The sequence below is a fragment of the Bombus pascuorum genome, chromosome 1, assembly GCF_905332965.1.
Source record: "Bombus pascuorum chromosome 1, iyBomPasc1.1, whole genome shotgun sequence".
Classification (NCBI taxonomy): Eukaryota; Metazoa; Arthropoda; class Insecta; order Hymenoptera; family Apidae; genus Bombus; species Bombus pascuorum.
This window is the reverse complement of record NC_083488.1, coordinates 27927697-27947746: the sequence shown is the minus strand read 5'-3', so window position 1 is coordinate 27947746 and position 20050 is coordinate 27927697. Positions and strand designations below refer to the sequence as shown.

The window sequence follows — 20050 nt, the reverse complement described above, 5'->3', positions numbered from 1 at the left end:
AAAGAAATCCTATTACCGGATAGTTAGAAACAATAAATCCTGTGATATTATACCGTAATAACATAATTATTTTTAATTCAATAAAATTATTTATTTATTATTAAATAATAATGATTTAATACGATAACAGTTCAATTTTCATCCCAATTTCCCCTTTTTTTTCAAAGGATTGAAAAATTGCGAAGGCAAGTTTATTTTTATTGAAAAATATTTACCTAAAAATACAATTTCTTTCTAACATAAAAGACAATATGAATAATTAAAAGAAAACCATTTTATTATTTAGAATTCACGAAAAAAGAAGATAGATATTAATCCAGTGGTTTTATTGCAGGAGAACCGTCGATTTTCCTTTATGGGTTTCCAGCCCTCTCTGACTCGCCCGCTCAGCTGATGCCGTAGCGTCGCCGTATACGTAGCTCTTAAGAAGGGCCAAGTCCCTTTTACCTTTCATTTCAATACGAGCAAGCAGCAGATTATCGTTTCCATTAATCCAATATGTTCAACCATGACTTTTACTTGATGCCTTCCACTTTGTATGAAATGATTCAATATATTCGATATTGACACCTGTAATTAAAAAGTAATTTCGTTAGGGATTATTTTTGTCTAAAATATCTTTTGATATTTAATAAAATGTCATAATTGAAAATACCTGCACTCTTTGCCAACCCCTCAGGGCTAAAAGTGAAGACTCTTTTATCATCTGGGTTACAACCAGTTAGTAATGTCACAACTGGAGTTTCTGCGTCGTTTATCATACCAACTTTCGTCTGTTGGGTAAGATAGTGGCAGCACTCTATAATTTGGAAAAATAACCATGCTTCTTTATCCTTTGGTCTTGGTCCTTTAATAAACGGTAATGCTAGACGCTCGTGAGGTCTTTGAGCTCGAAGAAACCTTGAGCCACGTTTCAATTGAGCTTCTAACCAACGTGTTGCTTCTCTTGCTCTACCACTAATACGTTTTACTTCATCCAGTGCAGAAACAACTGAAAAGTACATTATTGTTTTCAATTAAAGCAATTATAGAGAGAAGAAAATATAATTCACTTTTCAAATTTTTGTTTACATACCGACACTTGGAATTACAACGATAAATTTCTTAGCGTACACCAAACGCTTTAGAGCCGGTGTATGTTTGGATAAAGCCTCATGATCAGGTACCAAGTAAGGAGACATAAGCCTAGATCTTAAACGAGTCTCTAGAGCACAGACTTCCGCTTTCAACCATAATTTGCCCATATGTCTCATTAATTTTCCACGTGAATGATCCATATCCCAACTTTTACCGTTATTTTTTGTATTAGAGGTATTCAAATCAATAATTACAAATAATTGTTTCGCCTCTTCATATTTCACTCCTGCGTCCTCGACGGAACTAAGAAAATGTCCAAATTCAATTAATTTTAGTGCTCTCAATAAGGTTTCCTCTTGCTTATTCATCTTATGCCTATGCAGTATCTTCCAATTCAGAGATTTCTGGGCATCTTCCAAAAGATTCAACCCTCTTAAATCAATATCTTCCGGTAACGGAACTATTTTAACGCATTCTTTCAATTTATCTGCACTCGATAGAATCATACTATCGTCCTTAAAATTTTTCAATAGCGTTTCTGTATTTATATTGATTAAGTTCAATAAAATTGTAACACGTTTTAATAAAGTTCGCGAACTTTTTCCACATATTCGTATAATATCAGGGTTACTTTTCAACCAATCGCAACATATTTTAATAGATGCCAGTATTTCTTTTCCACTTATAATATTCAGCACATCTTCCGGTTTAAAATTTTCTTTTTTTGATTGAGCAATGTATGTTACTCTATTCGATGAGGCACTATTTTCATCAAACGTGCTATTGGAATTGGTTTCTATACTTCCAGAATTAGCTAAAGAATCTTTATCATTAACTTTTTTATCAACTTGATCATTAAGTGTTTGCTCACCATTTTGTACCTGTTCTGTGATCATTTCAGGCGTTTCACGTTTTCTTTCCATTTCTATGTGTCCATTTATCTTTTTCGCTTCAGAATTGTCAATATCTTCTTGATTTACTTGCACAGACGCACCTTCATCGTCCGTAATGTCTTCAGACAACGCGTCTTCTGATAATACGTTCTCTTCGCTTAATATATCGTCCTCTGTTTCAGAAACATCAGAATTTATCTCATCGCTAGAGGATTCCAAAGTTGGATCAATGTCACTTGCATCTGAATCACTGCTATCCCTCCGCTTTCGTCTTCGAAGTTTCGTGAGCAAACTTTTAGTTTTATCTCGTGTTTTTCGCGAACCATTTTGGATGTCACTGTTGTTTTCTACACTTCCTTTTTCGAAAGATGCTTTGTTATCATTTATAATCTTAGATTTGTTACTTTCATCGAAATTTAGTTGTTTTATGGCATTATCTTTATCTTCCGCATCTATTGACTCGGTGTTGCAATCATTATTTTTCGAGTTTGATACTTCTATATTGGGTAGTGACAAATCTATAAAAGATTCTTGTAATCTAGTTATTGTAAATTGTATTAGTTGAGACAGTATTGCTAAAGTTATGGCGACAACGCCTTGCACCTCGCTAGATTCTTTGCTTTTTAATCTAGAAATGGACATTAAACATATAGCTACAATTTTGAATATCATGTCATCTGTCAAGTAATTTGTTTGTTCATTTTTGCAGTTTTGGAGATATACTTCGATATTACTTTCTTTTTCATTGGTACTGGTAATAGTATTAGTATTATTTGGCTCAGATTGCTCTGTACTCAAGCAATTTTCAATATTAGTTAAAAGATCCTATAGAAAATGCAGTAAGAATAAAGATTCATTTTTATGATATACGTATAAAAAGAGAAATTTCACGCGTAAGTATATACCTGGCATTCTTGATTTATCCGATCAGAATTTGGTACATCATAATCCCATAATTGTAACAGAGAAAATAATCGTGAAACACAAACATGTGTAGGATACTTCTCGTCTGTGTAAATAGAGTGTGTAACAATGGCCCTTTTTAAATTTCCCTCTGCTCCTTCAAATGGTTCAGAACATAAAATGCTATAAAAATATTACTATTAATTAATATCAACGTAAAATATATTATTAATCTGTATGACACATTATAAAAACAATAAATTTTAATAACTTCAGTCATGTATTTTAGATTTTACAAAACTCATATATTCATATTTTCTGAAAAGTTTCTTACAAATTATGAAAAAATTAATCTTATGCTTTTATTTGGATATGAAATAATAAGGTATTCTAACCATCTCATGTAGTGATATACTGCATCAAGACCATAATTTGTATTGCCAGCTATAGTGCCCATTTGATTATGGGGCATTCCAATATTTGGATCAGTTGCTATAGCCATTTTATAATACCTCTTTGCTATCAATGGATCCCAATATGGATCTAATTCTAATTTATATCTAGCTAAGTCCCCAAGGCATACCAAACTTCTATGAATTAGGCGCATAACACATTGTTTTGCTTCTTCAGTGTGATGTTTAGATTGGCTGATTTTACTCTTCACCTAATAAAATACAAAACAATCTTTTTTAAATACCCTACACATATAATATATATACTAACATAAGTTTTTTTTCAAAGAGACTCACACTTGATAATCCTGTTACATTTTGTACATATGCAAAATCAATAGCACCAACTAGATCTAAACCATATTCTAGCTGTAATTTCAATATAAAATGGTGGTAAAAACCAACTCCTACTGCCAAGTGGACAGATAACATTGCTTTCTCTGTTTCAGTCCATGCATTACCCTACAATAGGATTTGTATTAATAACAAATATTATCTTTATAAAAGCAATAGAATGTTAGATTATAAATTATCATTATTATATGTAACACATGAATGTTGATACCTTTCGCAATTTTTTAGATGCATAAACAATATCATAAAATGCTTTTCTCCACAATAATTCTTCAGTTTTACGTGCATACTCAATAGGATCTTTAGTAATTAATCTTATACAATAATCTTTAAGCTTCACCCGTAGTCCTTCCCCTGAAGGGGTAAACAAATCTGTTATTGTTAATGCACGACTCTTTTGCTCATCCAATCTTTTGGCAATATCTGTTATACCCCTGGTAATCAAATGTAATCCTGGTCATTAATTGCACATATATTTTTTTTGATAAATTCACATTTATTATACACATCTTTAAAAATTCAATCTAATTATTAACATAAATGGCAAAATTTTCGACACAGGGATTTATTTATTATTAATACTATTATATAATATAATACTGAACCAATTATTACTATTAATCACAAATAAATTTAAGGAGACGAGTAAATGGGTACAATTACAACTATATTAATGAATTTTTTAATCAGTCTTGTATAATATAGAATTATATTTTATAAATATATGAATTCCTTCTACGTTTATAACTGATTCACATTAAATATCCAAACAAATAACATAAATATTTACATGGAGAAGATTCTCCAACTAATAAAGGTAAGCTATACACATAAAAGCGCGCCAATAGAGATTCATCGTGTACGAAATATAGGTTATGTTAGCACAAGGTAAATTCGGATGAATAGCAACAAGAACAATTGTTTCGAAATATATAATGTCAGATAAATAGTAGGAAGAAAATGATTTCATATATTATAGTAGTTTCATATTACCTGTGCAAACGTCTTGTTTGTTCAAGAGAATCAGTTGTTCGAACATCTGCTGCAGCGTTATACGTTTTCCTCATTTTGCTTCGATCATTTTTCACTTCCTAGCCGCTTCGTCATTATTCATTTTCCCGCGGTCTTTTGACACGCGCATCTCCGTCCCACGGTAAGAAAATTCGACATTCGCCCTCGCCTAACTCCAGAAACCTCCCACGAACTGCGGAGCTTACCACAATTACACGTACGTACATGTACATATGGTTTGCTTATGATGATTTGTCGTACAAAAATCATCTGGAAAACTTATGCGACAGTGCTGCCAAATAGCTAATTGAAATTATTTTCAAAATTATATAAGTAGTAAGTGGAAAAATTTGAAAATTTAATATTCATTTAAAGTGTAAGTTACAGTATTCATCAATTCTAAAAATATGAAAATGTTTGAAATTCTATTCTAAAAATTGTTTTCAATGGTTTATAGTCTGGTATGTATAAAGTAACATTTACTGCTACTCACTGTTTATTTATTGTAAACAAGGCTTTAACTCAATCAATGTCAATCAGAATTTTAATATTTTCAATAAGGCAAATGATTTATTGATTATTTAGATATCTACTTTGATTTTAAGTTATTTTTCAATTGATGTTGTTACGAAAATTTTATCAAAATATTCTTAATAAAAAGACCAGATATAAACCTAACCACATTTGTACTTTCTAACATGTAAATATATGTAGTAAATATGTAGTATCGCTATAAATTTATTAAAATTAGTATGATTTTATCAATTTTTATTTTATGCATATGGTCTATATTTCGTTTAGATTTTATGATTTTTGATGACGAAACAATGGATGTAGCTACTCCAACCCCACAAGATCTTCAAAGAAAACTGTATTTTTTAGTGGAGCAACTCCAACACATGGCTGGTGAACTTCCTCCAAAGTATCAAATGCGTCTTCCCTATGAATTATTATCTGGTTTAGCTAATTCTTTACTGAATGACACAATATTTGAAATTGTTAAGGGATTAATGGAAATACAGCATGTTACAGAAAAACATCTTTTTCAACAACGTCTTCAATTACTAAACCAACAGAAAATTGAAATGCAAGAATCATTATCATCAACATACACAGATGAAGAAAGAACAACGATGAAAGTAACATTATATAAAAAACACAAAGAGGAGCTTAAACAAATGGATATGAAATTAGTTCTACAATTAGATCAAAAAGTAGCAGATCAACAAAGTATTTTAGAAAAAGCTGGTGTACCTGGCTTTTATGTTACCAACAATCCAATAGAAATTCAAGTCCAAATGAGATTGTGTGATTTCATAATTAGACTGAGTAAAATGGAGGTTCCAAGTTAATACATAACTTATAAAATTATTACTTTCTAAGAATCATACTACTTCCTTAAATGAAATGTTAAATTATATAATTTAGTAGACTTATTTATTTTCGCAAATTGTACATTAGTTCAATTAATATAATGTTTTTTCTTTGTACAGTAGCACTTTTCTAAAAATAGTTACCTTATAACTGTATTAGGTTATATAAATATTTTAAAAAACCATGTAACTGTATTGACAGCATTTTTTGAAATCAGGATCAGCAAATACATATTTATAGAAAATATATTTTTTTTTATTAATTAAAAACTTTTGTTTTTTGTTTTTCTATGAATTATATACATACTTTTTATTTCTGTAGTAAATAGTACTGTACAATGCAGAATAAAATCTGCACAGAAACAAGTATTACATTATATCGTGACAATTAATTTCATTTTTAATGTTATAGTTACATGCGATAATAACAAAGAATGTTATTCTTTATGTACAATATATTTTTCGTAAATTGTTTATTTAAAAAAGATTAATATATTGTGACAGTAGCAAAAACTTAAATCCCTTTCTTGGTAATGTTTAATTTATTTTAATATAAAAAAAAGTATCGCCCGTAAATGAAATTGCATTTAAAATGAGATTAATTTTCGTGAAATTTTTAATTTCTTCTTTTAAACTTAAATAAATTAATTCTCTGCATTTTTATTTAAATGATTCTATAAATAAAACAATATGTGATAAAATAGATTCAATTATTTTAAAATCTAATATTGGTGAAATATATAGGTGAATATCTCAAATACATCAGGCACATGTAAGATCGTGTAATAATCAATCTTTACGATGCTTAAGTACTTGATCCTTAATTCAGCCAGTATTTTTACCCAAAAGTGGTGCACTTTGCGGCGGTGAAATATCAAGATCTAAAGGATTTTGATGACGAACAGTATCAGTTTCTTGCTGTGGTGCAAAACATATGCGGTACACGTCTTCAAAAGTGGTGGCAAAATGAACTTCCAGGCCATCCGTGATGTACTTAGGAAGATCATTGTAATCTTTCTTATTTTCCTCGGGTAGAATTACACAGTTTACGCCAACTCGTTTTGCCTAGAATAGAAAGGAAGTATACATATTACGAAGAATGATATGGAAATGCCTAATTAAGTATTTATTATATTTGTACTTACAGCAATCGTCTTTTCTTTAATACCGCCAACAGGAAGAATCCTACCCATGAGACTAAGTTCACCAGTCATTGCAACATTTTGTCTAATAGACTGATTCTTAGCAATCGAAATTAATGCTATTGCGATCGTAATACCGGCGCTAGGCCCATCTTTCGGTGTAGCACCTTCAGGAACGTGTAAATGTAAATGAGAATCGATTAAAAAAGTATTAGATGGATCTTCCCGAATCATAAAGTTTCTTGCAACCGTCATTGCTATGTGAATAGACTCTTTCATCACATCACCTAAATGGCCGGTGAATTCTAAGGTACCCTCTGATTTCTTTCCAGTAGGTTTTCTCACTCTTGTTTCAATGAACAGAGTAGAACCTCCCATAGCTGTCCATGCAAGACCCATAACGACTCCAGGAGGCGTAACTTCGTACATTCTATCGTGTGTGAACATAGGTTTCCCTACGAACTCCTGCAAATTGTTCTCATTTACGTCTACTTTATCCGTTTCTTTCTTAACCACTTTGTACGCAACTTTCCGATTAACTTTTTCTATGTGTTTCTGAAGACTTCTTACTCCCGATTCTCGACAGTAAGATTTAATTAATAAGTGAAGTGCATTATCGTTTATACTGATCTGTTGATTAGAGAGACCTGAATCATTCATTGCTTGTGGTACTAAATACTGCTTAGCAATAGCAAGCTTTTCCTCTGCGACATAACCCGACATGTCTATCATTTCCATGCGATCTCTTAAAGGTTCTGGAATTGTATCGATCACATTTGCTGTACAAATAAAGAGCACTTTTGATAAATCAACAGAAACATCTAAGTAATGATCTAAGAAGTTTGCATTTTGCTCTGGATCCAACATTTCCAAAAGAGCTGATGCTGGATCACCTTGATGGCCTCTAATAAAAAAGGAATAAGGCTTACATTTCTATCAAATTACTCAACTGTCAAAATAAGTAAAATGTAAAAATTCATAGGTACATACTTTCCAATCTTATCAACTTCATCAATAAGAACAAGTGGATTTTCAGTCTTGGTCTTTTTTAAACACTGTATAATTTTACCAGGCATGGCACCCACATAAGTTCTTCTATGACCTTTGATTTCTGCAACATCTGTCATTCCACCAACGCTAAATCTAAAATACTCTCTATTAAGTGCACGGGAAATTGACTTGGCTATTGATGTTTTTCCAACTCCTGGTGGTCCATGGAAACATAATATTTTTCCTTGCGTTGACCCTTTCAGTTGACTGACAGCAATAAATTCTGAAGTTAAGAGCAATAAAAAGTAAATACATTTTATATAATAAAGGGATTAATTATCTGCTCATTAGAGATTCAATTACCCAAGATTCGTTTTTTTATATCTTCCATTCCATAATGGTCTTTATCTAAAATTTCAATTGCCTGTTGAAGATTTAAATTTTCTGGACTAGTTATACCCCATGGCATGGATGTAAGCCAATCCAAGTAATTTCTCGTCACACTGCAAATAAAATTACACTAACAAATTAAAAATTAGTTAAATTATTTAACATAATATTTAATAATAATAATATATAATATTTTATTCACATGTTCATCTATATTGAAATTTTGGAATTACAGATTATAGAAGTAAGACATACTTAAATTCACTACTGTGACTCTCCAAGAAATTTAATTTATTTAATTCTTCTTCAAGCACATCCATCACTGCTTTTGGAACTGTTTTCTCTCTTATACGTTCTCTATATTTCTCTCCTATAGCATCTTTATCATCTTTTTCAAGACCCAATTCTTTTTTAATAACTTTTAATTGCTCATGAAGAATATATTTTCTGTGCTGTTGTTTGACTTTTTCTTCAACTTCTCTACCAATTTTTTGTTGAAGTTTACTTAACTCATATTCTTTCTTTAACAGTGCCAATGATAATCTTAATCTTTTTAAAATCTATAAATAGAGTTACTGTTTTAGTTACTTAAAAGATTTATTATAATGATAGCTCCAAATACAACTACTCACATCCATTTCTTCTAACACTTGCTGCAATTCTTGTGCGTCTGCTCCTGTTAAAGCTGCACCCAAATCACTCAAATAAACTGGATTATCTACAACCCTCTGTCCTTGATGCAACATTTGTTGTAAAGATTCACGGTATAATGGATTCATGCTTATTATATCTCGAATTGTTTTAATTAATTCTTGTGTCAAAGCCTATACATATTAGATTAATTTATTCTTTATTGATTTCTTTTATATATGTATATATTCTTTTACAATATACATATTAATATATGATTATGTTCAAAAAATAAAAAATATCATTTAAGCTTACTTTTATTTCTTCAGTTTGCCTAAATTTCTCATGGGTAATATTTACAACTTCTACCATTAATAAAGGTTGAGGGGTGCCAGTTTGAGCTGTGGTGTCTGTTGAAGGATTTATTTTTTCTTCAACTTTCTCCTGTACTCCTTCTGTTACCTTATTCTCAGGAGTACTACTTTCTTCAATTTTTTGTACTGGTTCTGGCACTTTGTTTTCAGTTTTTTTACGAATTGACAATCTGCGACTCGGTTTGCCACCGGAAACTGAATCGTCTACAGGGACGTGAATTGTTGCATTTAAAAGAGGGAACGTCAGTTTCATTTCTGTGTAGTATAGCACTTATGTAAAAATTATTAAATTCAAATTTTAAGAAAATATTTCGTGTAAGGTTTTTGTCTAGAAACTACTTCAATAATCTTTTGTCATACATATACTCTCACACACGCTGCGAAATTCCGGAAATTTCCTAAAACTTCCGCGACAAGAGGTACATCTTACTCACATAAACTCATACATACTCGTAGTCATCTCACTCATCTATTTTGATTCATTCTCATGTTTTGTGAAAATTCTAACAGTTATTCTTACTATTAATGTTTATAAAAATAATCAGTTGACAAACTTTACATGCTTTATATATGTAAATGCCTTACCATGAGTAGGTTTAGGAAGTTCTTCTAAGATCTGACCAACAATCTTAATCCTTCTATGTGCCATTACAACTAATCTCAATCGATTTCCTAAATCTTGTACTTCATGTATTTGTGCAAATGTTCCAACAGGGTAAATATCATCCAAATTTTGTACAATTTCTGCTTCATTTCTACCAAAACAATTAAGTTTCAATGTAACAATGATATTCATTCTCTATTTAGCAAATAAAACATATTTACATATCACTTACTCTTCTGCTTTCTTTAAGAAGATTCCAACATATGGTTGATTTAATTTGACCTTTCTACGTATTAAATCTATAAGAATCGGATTACTAAGTTCTATTAACTTTATAAATCTTGGAAACACTGGATTTCTATTAATTGCTATAACAGGAACATGAGGCCATACTTCTGGTACAACCACTGTAGCAGGTAATGAACCTGGATCACTGATATCATCTTCATTGTTGCCGCTATAAAGTAAAATACAATTGCAATTTATAAAATTGTATAATGACAAGAAATATATAATTTATAGAATTTATAATATATGTAAATGTTAAATTATCTTATCCGAATTATAAGAAAATTACAATTGTTATTTCGGAATTATTATTTGCTACAAAAGTAGGAGCGTATCTAATCGTTAAAATTAATATAATTTAAAATGATAAAAAAAAAGATTTTAGAAGGGATAAAAAGATTTACTTGGATGAATCTTTATCATTAAATCGTTTAGTGGCAAACGATCTAATCGAGATAATAGCCGCAGTTTGTCGACGGGTATGGATATTTTTTATGAATATTCCATGATATTCATTAAGTTTTATTCTTCGAAATTGTGGTCGTACATGCATCGACAACTCTTCGTAATTCGGCCGATGATTTCTACAGAATGGTCGAACATTCGTCACACGATGCCGAAAAACAGGCAAAATCTTGAAATTCATTGCTGTCATAAGGCGCATCATTCAACATTTATTTAAACGTTCTTATTCACATAAACGTCGTATTCACCGCTTCAATCTACGTGAAATTCTTTTGAGGTTATAACTCTACTTTAGTGCAAGCACTGATCAATCTGATGAAACTTTGCTAACCTAGAAGAAATTATTCGAACATCGTGTCGATCAGCTGTTCTGTACATTCCGAACAATTGTGAACATCGAGTTGGTGTTTGCGTTCGTACGAAACATTACATTTTCACATTTTAATTAATTTTAATGAAACAGGCAAAAATAAAGTGAAAAAGCCGTGATATTCGTTTGTTGCATAGCTTTTGTGTCAATAGCTAGATATATAATGTTTTACATATTTCCAATTGTATATGTGTGTACAGTATGGAATTTTGCAAAAAAGTATAAATAAATATCAAATACACGAATTATTGGGAAAAATATTATTAGTTTATTTAGCTATTAGGATAAAATTCATTGCAATTATGAACAGATAATAATGACGCATACCACATTCTTTTAGAAATTTTTTTAGATATGATATTTTACTGTACGAACGAAAGAATACGTAAAATAAAAAAATTATTTCCATTCCTGATTTGTATATGTACATATTGAGCTATATATACAGTATCATCTTTGCAAATGAAAACCGTAAAATAAATAAAACCGTAGCTTTAAAATAGGTAGGTGGTAGGATACATATATTTGAATTAAAAAAAGTAGAAGTGACTATGAAATCCTTTATTTCCGGTCCAAGTTGTATCATGCAATCATATGTACCACGTGATACACTATTTAAAACCAACTAAAATTCTAAAGCTATGGTTTCGCTCATTTGGAAAAAAATCTTGTATATAAATATACAAATATAACAAAAAAAAATATTTAATATTTCTATTATTACTTACGAGTTATGTTAAATAGAATATACATTAATAATGGAAAGACACGAAATGAATATGAATTCAAATAATTCTGGATCCATCATGCAAACTTTAAATAACAGTACGACACATAATAATACTGTTATGATTAAAAAAGAAAATCATACAATGGACTTGAAAAGGCTTGGCGCAAGTAAAATTAAAAAATTTTAATTCATACTTTTTAATTTAAATTAATAAATATTTGTATTTTATTTCATAAATAGGAATCATATGTTCTGATAACATTACTAGACAAAACTTAAATAAGAAGCCAAGTGCTTCAACTACTATTGTGGATGATGATGATCAATTTTTTAACAAAATAAAGTTAAAAATTGACAAGAATCTACTATTGTAAGAAAAATTTTATTATTTTAAAATGTTGTGCCTTGATTATAATTTTTATACTGTTTTCATAAATTTAGACATTGTAAGGAAAATTATAAACCAGGTATAAATTATCAAAGTATGAATTTATTGGAGAGAAAGAGGCCTATAATTGATATAGAGACACAGAATGTGATTAAAAGATTTAAAAAGGATACAAATTATATAAATTCTCTGCAATCATCAAATAATTCAAATATTGTACTATTTAATCATATTGACAATTTTATGAAAGAAAAATATAATATATCAACAAATGTTAATAAGAAAGATATCATTGAGCGTAAAAATATGTTTTCTCCGAAATTTCTAAATACAAATTTCAGGTATTGTATGATTTGTTAAAAAGATCCCGATATACATAATCATTAAACCGCATAATCATTAAATAATCATTATTTATAAAAAATAATAATGGATGTGTATGTAGTATAAAATTTGCATATAATTTCAGAATTCCTGCTAGTAAATACATATTTCAAGTAACTTCAAAATTGCAGACAAATGTGTTACCGCTACCTACAGATGAAACAACTATTCTTCGTGAGGAATATGAAGAATCTTTATTTTATGGAATGATGTATCTCACTCCTCCAGATAGTAATTCAATCGAGGCAAATATAGATTCGTAAACTTATTATTATATTACATACAATATTAAAATATCTAAAAGAAACATCATAATAATTATCATAATATCTAAAATAAACTGTGTCAAATTAAATATTTTATTAAATTACATATGTAAGTGGGAGTAAAAACTTTGAAACATCTTTCCTAATTGTTGCAATTTATAATTTATTTCACTCAAATATGACGTGAAAATATAGAAATATATTGATACGTGAATTTTAAATGTATGCACGTTATTGGTTCTTTGATACAAATTGATGCGAATTTAATGAATTCAAATCAAAAATAACTTGAAATCCTCAATTCACATTTATGATTAATAATCTTGAAAATTAGATTAATATTTACACGAAGTAATATATAAAGAGCATTATTCTTTTTTTGAAGTGAAAAATTTGGTGACATTCTCTTTTTAATTCATATTCTTTCGTACTTAACATAACCTAATTCATTTCTAACCAATAATCAAGGTAAACAAGTATTTCAAGTGATTAGTGAAACATAATTTTACTAAACGTATTTAGATATGCTAGAGCAGCACTAGCAATCTCAGTTGCGGTTATAATGGTACAAAAACAATAAGTATTTTTTAAGAGAATGTAATATATTTATTAGCTGAGAACAATGAGCGAATTTAAATTACATCACTTAGTGGTTGAATTAATTGGATTACTCGGGTAAGTAGAGATGAAAAGTTTTATGTTGATCTACCATTGAATTTTTATTAACAAATCTATAAAGTTTATTTCAATTTATTAATTATGCAATTGTGCAATTGTGCATGTTAAATTTAATTATATTGATTTTTAAATTATCCATTGTACATTATTATTTCTTTTATAATTAGCTCATCATCTGCACCAGAAAAACATGTAGAGAAATTACAAAAAGAAGGGATACCAACAAGTGCAAGTGCTTTAACTATTGTTGCTTCACAAAGTTCTATTTGTAATTTGGCAAAAAATTCTCCTATTCCTGAATTGTTTCTTCAAAAATATGAAGAATTAAAAGCAAAGAAGTTAGTAGTATTATAGATACATATATATATATGAGTCTAATGAAGAATAAAGATAATAATAATTAAAATAATATCATATTTTTTTTATAGGGTAGATTTGTTAGGTTTGTTCATTCAAGTATTGGAACTCATATCTGAAGATAAAGTATTAAAGGATTATTTGGCTAAAGGAGCATCAAATCTATCATCAATTTGCACAAAAAATGCTGCTATTACTACAGAAGATCTACCACAGGTTTTTCTTATTTTTTAAATACTAATTTGAGAATTATTTTATTTCTAATATGCATTGTATTATATAAAATATAGATTTGTAAGAATGTGATTAAAGCTGCTGTTGAAGGAGAAAAGAAATTAAATAAACAAGTATGTGCAATTACAAAGAAAACAGAGTCATCTGTAATAAAACATAACTGGGTTTATGAGAGGCCTAGAATAACATGGGATTTTTATAATGAACCAAATGCAATGCCCTGCCAAAGTAAATATCATCTTAAAAGCATATAAGAAATTAATGATTAATTTATTAAGGGATAAAACGTTTACAGAAGTTGTACCAATAGTTTCTCAAGAATCTATATTACTTTGGGACATTTTATATTGCTTGAAAGGTATAGATGGAACTTACATTGTTTCTGAACCTTTGACAAGTCCATATGCAGTGAAGACATTCAACATATCTCCAGATGTTTGTAAGAAATAAAAATGTTTTTGTAGTAATTAGGTGTGTAATCTGGACATTCATTTTTGTAACATTATCATTTATAGGTATATCTTACAAACAATTGACACAACAAATATTACCCCTCGCATCTCACTATTCTATGGCAGCTAGATTTGTTGAAGAAAAAGTTTTACCAGAAGATGGTCAAGTAAATCATGCTTTAAGAGGAGCTATAAAAAGTTTACTGAAAGATTATTTAGTATGTATAATAATACAAAATTAATCTCCTCCTTAGTTTAAATAATTTATTATAAAATAATTGTAATCAGGTTGCACATTGGGCGTAAAGAATAAAATAATTCTATATTAAAAATTTTTCAGTTATTTGTTGTACAGTTGGAAATGGAACACGTACGAGGCAAATTAAATTTGCAAAAGTTGTGGTTTTACATTCAACCAACAATGTTCGCAATGTTTATTCTCTTCCAAATTACATCAACCATATGTAAAGTCAGTTATAACATTCTTTTCTATTTTTTTATATTTTAATATGATAAATTGACATGTAAAAGCATATTTCATTTTAGGCGAATGCAAAAGGTGGTAAAGTGCTCAGTCTTTTGCATGAACAAGCAAATAATATTAATGGAGAAGCTAAGTTTAAAGAATTATGTTTGTTTCTTATACAAACAGCAAGTGTTCCATATATGCAAATATTAGAAAAATGGGTATATAAAGGAGTGATATGTGATCCATACGAAGAGGTAAGAACATCCATATTTATAAGCTATTCATTTATTTAATCGTTTTAACCAAATCAATAAATTTTGTATAATTTCAGTTTTTTGTGGAAGATAATGAATTAATTCACAGAGAGGAATTGCCTATAGATTATTCAGCAGATTACTGGGAAAAAAGGTACACTATGAGACCAGAAAGAACTCCTACATTTCTTAATGAACAGGCACAAACAATTTTGAGAACTGGAAAATACTTTAATGTAATTAGACAATGCGGTCTGTAATACTTATTAATCAAGCATGTTTTATGTTCACTTTTACATGTAAAGACTCATAAATATTTAATACAATTCTATATAGGCAAGACAGTTCAATGGGGAAAACAAGAGCCTTTAATTTATCAACATCAAGGGCAAAAATATATAGCTACTATTGATAGAGCATATTCTGAAGCTGCAAAGACCTTATTAGAAGTTCTTATTCACGAAAACGATTTAATGGGTCGGCTTCGTAGTGTAAAAAATTATTTTCTTCTTGCACAAGGAGATTTTGTGGTAAGCTTATACAACAAAATGTTTCATTAATCTATTGATGTATTACCACTGTGTGTAAAATTATATAATATTTAATCTTAGGTTCAATTTATGAATCTTTGTGAAACTGAATTAAATAAAAATATGTATGATATTGTCATTCATCGATTAGCATCTCTTCTTGAAGTTGCATTACGAATGTCTACTGCAGACTCAGATCCATATAAGGATGATCTAAAACCAGAACTTTTACCATATGACCTTCAATTTCAAATGTTTAGAATACTCTCTATTCAAACCAGAGAAGAAAAAGGTATATTATTTTAATTTCTTCTTTTTTTATTTCTTCATGTTGCTTATAATAAAAATTTTTGTTTTAGAGTATTGTTTTCAAACTGATAAGATCTTAACTGGCTTGGAAGCATTTGTATTTAATTATGACGTTAAATGGCCTGTTTCTTTGATACTCAACAGAAAAGCCATAGCTTGCTATCAGATGCTGTTCAGACACTTATTTTATTGCAAATATATAGAAAGACGTTTATGCAGGTTATAATATAATTTTGTAGTTGCTTAGGATTTTTATCTAATATTTCCATAAAAGTTTGCTTTGATACGTTGCTTTGATTTTATATATTTTTTTCCAGAGTATGGGTGAGCAATAAAATTGCAAAAACTTTTACTCACAATGCAGCAATGTCGTATAGACAAGCATTTTCTTTGAGACAAAGAATGCTGGACTGCATTCAACACTTAGCTTATTATATGATGGTTGAAGTTATAGAACCAAACTGGCTTACATTTTTAAGTAAAATGAGTAAGGTATGATTCCGCATTATGGTACTTAAATTGCGTCACAAATTTTGTAGCTTAATGAATAGATTTTATTAAAATTCGAAATTTGAATTAAATGCATAGGTCAGTAACGTGGACGATGTTTTAAGTGTGCATCAAGATCTTCAAGATAGTTATTTGAAGGAGTGCATGTTAACAGATCCTGATCTTCTGGGCTGTATAACAGGAATTTGTGCTGCTTGTCTTGAATTTTGCAATTTTATGGAGGTAAGTGTTACAATCTTCTCATAAAAGTGTACAAAAATAGAAAAGGTAATTCTAAATTGCTACGTACTCGTGTACATATACGAAACATGCATATACTTAAAATACAATGAAAACAGTTTATCTAAGTTGCATTTTTTGTTTTGATTTAGATTTTTTCAAATATCTTTGTTCATTATTGATATCTGTAAAAGGGTGTAGGATAGGCATTACAAATATTTTTTACAAAATTATTGTGTAGAAATAAATAGCAAATATAACCGAAATATCTCTTAGTACCATTACATTTGATATTTCCGTTGAAAATAATACGAGATGCATTATATAATTCAGATTTACAACTGTCAGAACCACAAAACAGACCTGCATGTGATGTGCTTACTATTAATACATAATTATTGCCACTGGATAATTATAGTTTCATAGATTCCATATTCAGTGTCCATAATAAACGGTAAAATTCCATAACAAACATAAAACTGGAAAAAGACAGTTTAGTAGTAAACTGAATTTTAATATTTTACTAATGTTAAGCGTATGAGTCCATACTACATTGACGCCGAATTGACATCCATGATTGGTGCCTATCAGGAAGATGTCTATGATTCTGAGGTATATCCCCAAGATTATAACTTTGCTTCCATGCATTTGTGTAGCATTAGTATCATGAAGCTTTCCTTTTTTAGTAAATAAAAATCGTTTTATAGATCATATCTATACGATATATGAGATTTAAATTCGCATGATTTATAGGTGTAATACAAATTGGACATAAATTTATTCAAAGATTTTAAGTTTTTGAATGAATAGGTTTAAATCTTATTTCTTTTAATTTAAACTTTTTTAGTAATACAAAGGAATGGTTAGATTTGACTTTTAATGTGTAGAATATTAAATTTAATGCCTCTCGATCACTAGTAAAAACATTATTTTTATCTTTTTCTATATATAGTCACATGTAATAAGTTAATACTATCATGAACATTATCACTATTAACACTCATATTATCATTGCAATAACGGTGCAAAATCTTACCATTAGAATTACTTATTTAAGTATAATAAAATGAATGTTAGGAAATATATACATAATAAAAATTATAATTGTATATGTAAATACTTCATAAATCCCATTACATACATATTATATACATATATCTTAATTCAAAGTTGTATATGAATATATATGTACTACTTCAATAAATGGTAATGTTGCATGTAGATTTTGTATTAAGCACATAATTGTTTATTTATAAATGATACATAATAATGGTGATTATATATGCATAAACTAAGAGTAAAGTTACTATATTTGTATATTAATTTTGGGATGCATGCAAGTCAGATATTGTAGCTTTCAATAGTCTTTTTGAATACTTGTTTATCTTTTGATATAAATAGTATATTAATTTCTATCCCAATTGTTGGAGATCATAGTTGTATAAGCATGATATATCATACTATGAGTTACAACTTCTTATCAAAGAATCATATGTATCTATAATAAGCAGGGTTATTTTATTTTCAGCTACAGGTATATTAAATTTAAGTAATATGATGCATTTTTACTTTAAAAATTTTGATCTGTAATGGTATATTTTATAAATCTCTTTCAGACATCATTGTGTACATTATATTCATTTCTTACAATGTATGCTTCTTAATCTTAGTTTTACAAAGGGTCTTGTACATTTATTTGTATGAAATGTAAAATTAATAGATCTGTATGTTTTTGTCACTTATTTATTAGGACGAAGTTGGAGATATCTACAAAGAGAATGTAGCCAGTTTTGAAGAAACTATCATATCACTGGATGAGAAATTTACTCAAGTATTAATTCGTCTTTTAGACAGAATATGCGATCTAGGATGTGATAATAACAACGAAAAACTTCTTAATGTCTTTTGTAGGTAAGTTACGTCGTAGAATTTATAAATACTTGTACAAGATATTCCACAAAATGCAATACCAGAGAGTGAAAAAATAAATAACGATAAGTAATAAAATATTTTTGAGGAAAATGTTTACTAAAAATTATATTGCTTGATATTGCTGCATTTTATAAAGTACTTTATATATTTTACGTATGATTCAAAAATAGAAATTTTCAACATTATCATTATATTTTATTATTTTTTTAATTAGGTTAGATTTCAATCTATTTTATACCGATATTTTGATACGACGTGGAAGAGAAAAGACTCTGCAAGAAGATGTTTCTGGCTAACAATTCAATACTCAAACTCGATGGAAGATTATATAAGCATATCTATATCTGTAACTTCTGATTAATTATATTGTAAAGTAATATTTCTCGCACGATATTTATATAGAATGCAATGGCGATTTGAAAGGATCGTGATCAGATAGTACGTTAAATCTGTCATTCGACCAATTTAAGATCTACATTAGTTCTTGAAATTTTCAAATCGCCTTCGTATTAAAACGTCCACAAAATTTAATAGTATAGTAATTCTAAAATCTATAGATAAACAAAATTCAGGTTAGTCATGCATTCAATATTTCATTTAAATTATTTAAATTCACCTTGAATAAATTTCTTGAAAATCGTGTAAGTCACTAAAATAAAGACTATTTTGTACATTTAAAAAATAAAATATATTTTATAAACATGAAAGATTTACAATGTTTATATTACAATATTTACATAAAAATATTTTTATAATAATCTTGTTTGTAAAAATATCTATTTTTTATATTTAACACTAGGTTAAATAATAACTCTAAAATCTTAACATAATATTGCTGTTCATAACTAATGAGTTAACTTTGTCACCCGTTATCGTTGCTATAAATGAAGAGAATTCAGAAACAATTTCTTGATATCATTAAAAAGAATCATAACTAATATAGTTAATAGTATATGCTTCAGTCTTAAAATTAGCCTCTATAAATATTTTAAATTATACTTTTAATTACATATAGAAATGAT

General features: G+C 28.7%; 5 protein-coding genes across 9 annotated transcripts; 3 read left to right on the top strand and 2 right to left on the bottom strand.

Moving 5' to 3' along the window:
• Nucleotides 1–177: 177 nt before the first annotated feature.
• LOC132909508 (nonsense-mediated mRNA decay factor SMG5) lies at nt 178–4948 on the bottom strand. Its single transcript, XM_060964377.1, has 8 exons — nt 4673–4948; nt 3891–4113; nt 3623–3787; nt 3269–3537; nt 2876–3056; nt 1076–2795; nt 656–991; nt 178–570 (listed from the first exon to the last, which is right to left on the bottom strand). Exons 1-8 carry the CDS (start codon nt 4744–4746, stop codon nt 503–505), a joined length of 3036 nt encoding a protein of 1011 aa, XP_060820360.1. The 5' UTR covers nt 4747–4948; the 3' UTR covers nt 178–502.
• Nucleotides 4949–4975: 27 nt separating this feature from the next.
• On the top strand, nt 4976–6310 carry LOC132909661 (gonadal protein gdl). 3 transcript variants are annotated; one of them, XM_060964616.1, is made up of 2 exons: nt 4976–5066; nt 5492–6310. In XM_060964616.1, exon 2 carries the CDS (start codon nt 5497–5499, stop codon nt 6040–6042), a length of 546 nt encoding a protein of 181 aa, XP_060820599.1. In that variant the 5' UTR covers nt 4976–5066; nt 5492–5496; the 3' UTR covers nt 6043–6310. The 3 variants fall into 3 exon arrangements, with proteins under 3 accessions (XP_060820599.1, XP_060820590.1, XP_060820581.1); XM_060964607.1 differs by having other exon boundaries at nt 5052–5162; XM_060964598.1 differs by lacking the exon at nt 4976–5066 and adding an exon at nt 5202–5411.
• Nucleotides 6311–6703: 393 nt separating this feature from the next.
• LOC132909517 (lon protease homolog, mitochondrial) lies at nt 6704–11325 on the bottom strand. Of its 2 annotated transcripts, none has more exons than XM_060964389.1 (10): nt 10886–11325; nt 10426–10650; nt 10175–10344; nt 9531–9844; nt 9218–9409; nt 8841–9145; nt 8559–8698; nt 8196–8478; nt 7209–8109; nt 6704–7128 (listed from the first exon to the last, which is right to left on the bottom strand). In XM_060964389.1, the coding sequence occupies exons 1-10, from the start codon at nt 11146–11148 to the stop codon at nt 6889–6891; spliced, it is 3033 nt and encodes a 1010-aa protein (XP_060820372.1). In that variant the 5' UTR covers nt 11149–11325; the 3' UTR covers nt 6704–6888. The 2 variants fall into 2 exon arrangements, with proteins under 2 accessions (XP_060820372.1, XP_060820381.1); XM_060964398.1 differs by having other exon boundaries at nt 9531–9793; nt 10886–11321.
• A 153-nt stretch (nt 11326–11478) lies between these two features.
• LOC132909650 (uncharacterized) lies at nt 11479–13173 on the top strand. The gene is made up of 4 exons (XM_060964590.1): nt 11479–12213; nt 12287–12416; nt 12488–12775; nt 12904–13173. The coding sequence occupies exons 1-4, from the start codon at nt 12075–12077 to the stop codon at nt 13079–13081; spliced, it is 735 nt and encodes a 244-aa protein (XP_060820573.1). The 5' UTR covers nt 11479–12074; the 3' UTR covers nt 13082–13173.
• Nucleotides 13174–13304: 131 nt separating this feature from the next.
• Nucleotides 13305–19735, top strand: LOC132909539 (gamma-tubulin complex component 2-like). Of its 2 annotated transcripts, XM_060964431.1 has the most exons (17): nt 13305–13759; nt 13930–14100; nt 14191–14335; nt 14410–14581; nt 14649–14792; nt 14869–15023; nt 15146–15274; nt 15352–15528; nt 15606–15780; nt 15865–16058; nt 16140–16350; nt 16418–16586; nt 16685–16859; nt 16956–17099; nt 17631–17708; nt 18847–19007; nt 19243–19735. In XM_060964431.1, exons 1-17 carry the CDS (start codon nt 13707–13709, stop codon nt 19322–19324), a joined length of 2535 nt encoding a protein of 844 aa, XP_060820414.1. In that variant the 5' UTR covers nt 13305–13706; the 3' UTR covers nt 19325–19735. The 2 variants fall into 2 exon arrangements, with proteins under 2 accessions (XP_060820414.1, XP_060820423.1); XM_060964440.1 differs by lacking the exon at nt 17631–17708.
• Nucleotides 19736–20050: the final 315 nt, after the last annotated feature.

Bases quoted from the DNA above. Each gene is read 5' to 3' on its own strand.
- LOC132909517 (XM_060964389.1), bottom strand. From the start codon at position 11,148: ATGATGCGCCTTATGACAGCAATGAATTTCAAGATTTTGCCTGTTTTT. The intron at 9,410-9,530 runs GTAAGCTTAAAT...TAATATGTATAG, and splicing joins GGCAAACTGAAGAAATAAAA to GCTTTGACACAAGAATTAAT. The intron at 8,699-8,840 runs GTATGTCTTACT...TTTTATTTGCAG, and splicing joins AGTCACAGTAGTGAATTTAA to TGTGACGAGAAATTACTTGG.
- LOC132909661 (XM_060964616.1), top strand. From the start codon at position 5,497: ATGATTTTTGATGACGAAACAATGGATGTAGCTACTCCAACCCCACAA.
- LOC132909539 (XM_060964431.1), top strand. From the start codon at position 13,707: ATGAGCGAATTTAAATTACATCACTTAGTGGTTGAATTAATTGGATTA. The intron at 16,587-16,684 runs GTTATAATATAA...ATTTTTTTCCAG, and splicing joins ATAGAAAGACGTTTATGCAG to AGTATGGGTGAGCAATAAAA. The intron at 19,008-19,242 runs GTAAGTTACGTC...TTTTTTAATTAG, and splicing joins CTTCTTAATGTCTTTTGTAG to GTTAGATTTCAATCTATTTT.
- LOC132909650 (XM_060964590.1), top strand. From the start codon at position 12,075: ATGGAAAGACACGAAATGAATATGAATTCAAATAATTCTGGATCCATC. The intron at 12,417-12,487 runs GTAAGAAAAATT...TCATAAATTTAG, and splicing joins ATTGACAAGAATCTACTATT to ACATTGTAAGGAAAATTATA. The intron at 12,776-12,903 runs GTATTGTATGAT...ATATAATTTCAG, and splicing joins TTTCTAAATACAAATTTCAG to AATTCCTGCTAGTAAATACA.
- LOC132909508 (XM_060964377.1), bottom strand. From the start codon at position 4,746: ATGAGGAAAACGTATAACGCTGCAGCAGATGTTCGAACAACTGATTCT. The intron at 3,057-3,268 runs GTTAGAATACCT...ATATTTTTATAG, and splicing joins GTATATCACTACATGAGATG to CATTTTATGTTCTGAACCAT. The intron at 571-655 runs GTATTTTCAATT...TTTTAATTACAG, and splicing joins GGGGTTGGCAAAGAGTGCAG to GTGTCAATATCGAATATATT.